Source organism: Aplysia californica, unplaced genomic scaffold (assembly GCF_000002075.1).
Source record: "Aplysia californica isolate F4 #8 unplaced genomic scaffold, AplCal3.0 scaffold00656, whole genome shotgun sequence".
In the NCBI taxonomy this organism is placed as follows: Eukaryota; Metazoa; Mollusca; class Gastropoda; order Aplysiida; family Aplysiidae; genus Aplysia; species Aplysia californica.
Genome location: NW_004797926.1, coordinates 19,364 through 22,538, shown reverse-complemented (window position 1 = coordinate 22,538; position 3,175 = coordinate 19,364). Strand labels below are relative to the sequence as shown.

At 44.9% G+C, this 3,175-nt stretch overlaps 1 protein-coding gene across 1 annotated transcript in view; it reads left to right on the top strand.

Annotated features, from left to right (window-relative positions):
• The window catches only part of LOC101847841 (msx2-interacting protein), a gene marked incomplete at its 3' end in the record, with an annotated part of 30,600 nt that extends 29,567 nt beyond the window's left edge, over positions 1 to 1,033 (top strand). Inside the window, 1 exon segment of the mRNA XM_005108053.3 lies at positions 737 to 1,033. Coding sequence (XP_005108110.2) covers positions 737 to 1,033 — 297 coding nt within the window.
• Positions 1,034 to 3,175: the final 2,142 nt, after the last annotated feature.

The window sequence follows — 3,175 nt, the reverse complement described above, 5'->3', positions numbered from 1 at the left end:
TCTCTCTCTCTCTCTCTCTCTCTCTCTCTCTCTTCCTCCCTCCCCTCCCCCCTCTCTCTCCCTTCCCGGCATGTTCCGCCTGTGAAATTACGATATGTTACGGGTGTGGAGTCCTTGTGTTGGCGTGTTCGTTTATGAGTTACTTTTTTCTATTTCTTCACCTCCCACAAAAATGACTCAGCTGATATCATATTGGACTCTATAGAAAAGGATGTGCTGGTCAGAATCCCAAACGGGGGCGTTCTGAATGTAGATCGTTTTGGGAGGTCTTAATGGCTCTTCACCTATTTGGCCCAGACCTATCTGAGATAGACGTTAAATTGTGCAGTCCCCCCTGTTAAATAAATAACCCTGTGCAGTTGAAAGAGTCTTTAAACCTACACAAGCTGGCGGTTGGTGGGTGTTCTGGTGTGGTGTGCTCCGTTTTTCCTTTCAAACGACTATCGACCTTATTGTCTCCCCACCTTCTTTTCTGTGCATGTTGCTCTGTAGCATCACATCTAATCTTTGTCACTTAAATGGCTTAATTGTATTGTAAGTGCCATAAATCTCCTACGAACACTAAAAACGAAGGCTCTCCACTTAATTGGCTTTGTCCTGCCAGAGATGGACGTTAAATTGTGCTTCCTCGCCTCTTTTACAATCGTATGGAGTTGAAAACGCTGCTAAACCTATAGAATGAATGCTTATGTCAGTCTCTCTCACTCTCTCTCTCTCTCTTTCTCTCGTTGTTCAGGTACGGCAAGATCCAGAGCGTGAAACTCCAGCCAGCTAAAGAGAATGACGCGGGCAGTACGGCCACGGTGGCCTTTAACGACATCCGGTCGGCAGCCAAGGCGCACCATGCCAAGAACAGCCTGGGGGAGGTCACCCTGAGGACGGACTACTGGGAAGGCTCCAGCGGCACCGCCGTGCTCGCCAACCCGCCCGGTACGCCGTCCGGCGCCGCCAACAGCGGGCGCGCTACCAGCTACACCAGCGCCACAGCCGCCTCCTCTCGCCCAGTGTCCACGTTCTCCAGTTGGAATAAAGGGTGAGTTAGTCTGCTCTGTGTCTATGTGTGTGTGTCTGTCTGTCTGTCTGTCTGTCTGTCTGTCTGTCTGTCTGTCTGTCTGTCTGTCTGCATTGACCACATGTGTGTTGATGGATCCTAGTAAAACTGTTGGGCACTGCTGTCGATGATGACCCTCTAAAGATGCCTTGTTGACTTTTTTGCCCCCCCCTAATCTTCATGCCCCGTTTTAAACGTGTCTGTCCATCCACATTATCTAACATGCCTCTCTCACCAACAGCCACCCCCCGCCCTCCCCTTTTGCTCCCCATAATGGGTTGGTTAACTCGATGGAGTCACATGTTAAAAACATAAAGCGGTTGTTTTTTGGGGGGCGGTGGAGAGGGGGAGATGGAAAAGATGTCTTTGTGGTGGCTGGTGTTGTTGGAGGGGTTAGGAGGAGATCATTGAAGACTTTGCAAGTGTTTCGTTTCAGTCGTGTTTTGTAATATTAGGGTCTTTTAAAACATCTCATGGGTTCCCTGACCCTGGCCACTGATGACACTGCTTTTTCTAGGGAGGTTTGGGGGTGGGGGGTGGCCAATGATGTCACATTGCCATAGGCTTTGTGCCCTCCAGCAGGTGCAGTTGTTACTTCCTCTGAGAGGTTGGGGACTTACAGTTGGCAGATTGGTATTGGAAGAGACATAACGCTTGGTCATTGTTATCATAAAGCACCCAACACCCCCTCCCTCCACAACCACCATTCCCCTGTTGCCTTTTCCTTTCTACTAACACTCTTTTGTACATTATAGGGGAAAGGGGGGACTGGGGCGTGTGAATTGATTTTGATTCTCCAGTATGTTCGATGATAATCAAATGAGGGTTGCAAAAGTGGTAAGAGGAGTTGAATTTGTCGTCAATACTTGTTTTTACTACATATTATCTCCAAAGTAGGTACGGTTGCGGGTCATATTGATTCATCTGATCAGCATTCGCTCTCAGGTCGAAAAAAAAAGCCCCAAAACAAAACCGAAAAACCATAACGAAAAAAAACAAGAAAACTTCCAAGAATAATTGTGGAAAGTGGAAAAAGAATATTTGTAATGAGAAAAAAAACTGCATCTGAGATTTTATTTGGAGAGTGGGAAGGGCATTTTCTGTCTTGTGACAGAAATATCGATAAAATTTAGGTAGGTGCTCTATGGTAGGATAACTTGATCGCGAGTCTGCTCTTGTGTTTAGACTTCAAGCGACATTAAAAGGGAAAAGACTTGCTTCACACAGAAAGCATTTCAGTTTGATTGCACAGTATTTATCATTTGACTTTTTTTTTCCTTTTCTTTTCTTTTTTTAACAATCAGTTTCTCTCAAGGCATAATACTGCGCTTTATGTTTTATTTTTAAAATCTTTTCTATTCCTGTACTAACACTTATTAATCCCAACCCACATTTTAAGATGGTCTGAGAAGTATTTTGTTTGCCATGCTCACAGTCTTGTTTCTCTCTCTCTCTCTCGGTACTTGCACCCACCTCACTCTTTAAGTTCCTAAGAAAACAAGCAGCTGCCTATTGCTGTATTTATATAGGCTTTCGATTTCTTTTGGATTATCGATTTTTTTGGACATGCCCCTATCTTGGAAAAGTGATTGAACGGGAACTGATTTTTTTTCTTTGGTTCATTTTGTGGATTCTATACACTGTACACTCGGTCGGTGCGTGCCTCCACTAGTGTTTTGCTCTTGTGTGTGGATACTTGGTGTTTTGTTATTGGATGGTTTATTTTTATTATCATCATTATTAAAACGTTTTTGGTATGAGTTGTGTGACGTCTTGTGTGGATTACTCTCTCTGGGTTCTGTGGAGTGGATATCGTTACGAGAAGTGTGCGCTATGTAAGGACTTATGACATTGCTGCTGGCAGAAAGTTGCGAGACCTACAACAGCAAAGACTGCCTCTTTCTTAAGACAAGTGTACCGCCCAAAGTGTCAAGAAGTCAGGACTATATCTTCTGAAGTTTTCCCCCTTCCCCATCTCCCTTTGACGGGTCGCCATCTTCCTGCTGTTTGGAATATCTCCAGCTGCGAACTGCTGTGGCTGCAAGGACTGCAGACTTTCTTTCCCTAGGAGTATCTAGCAAGAGCAAGCTACAAGCCAGTGGAATATATTATCTTTTTTGTATT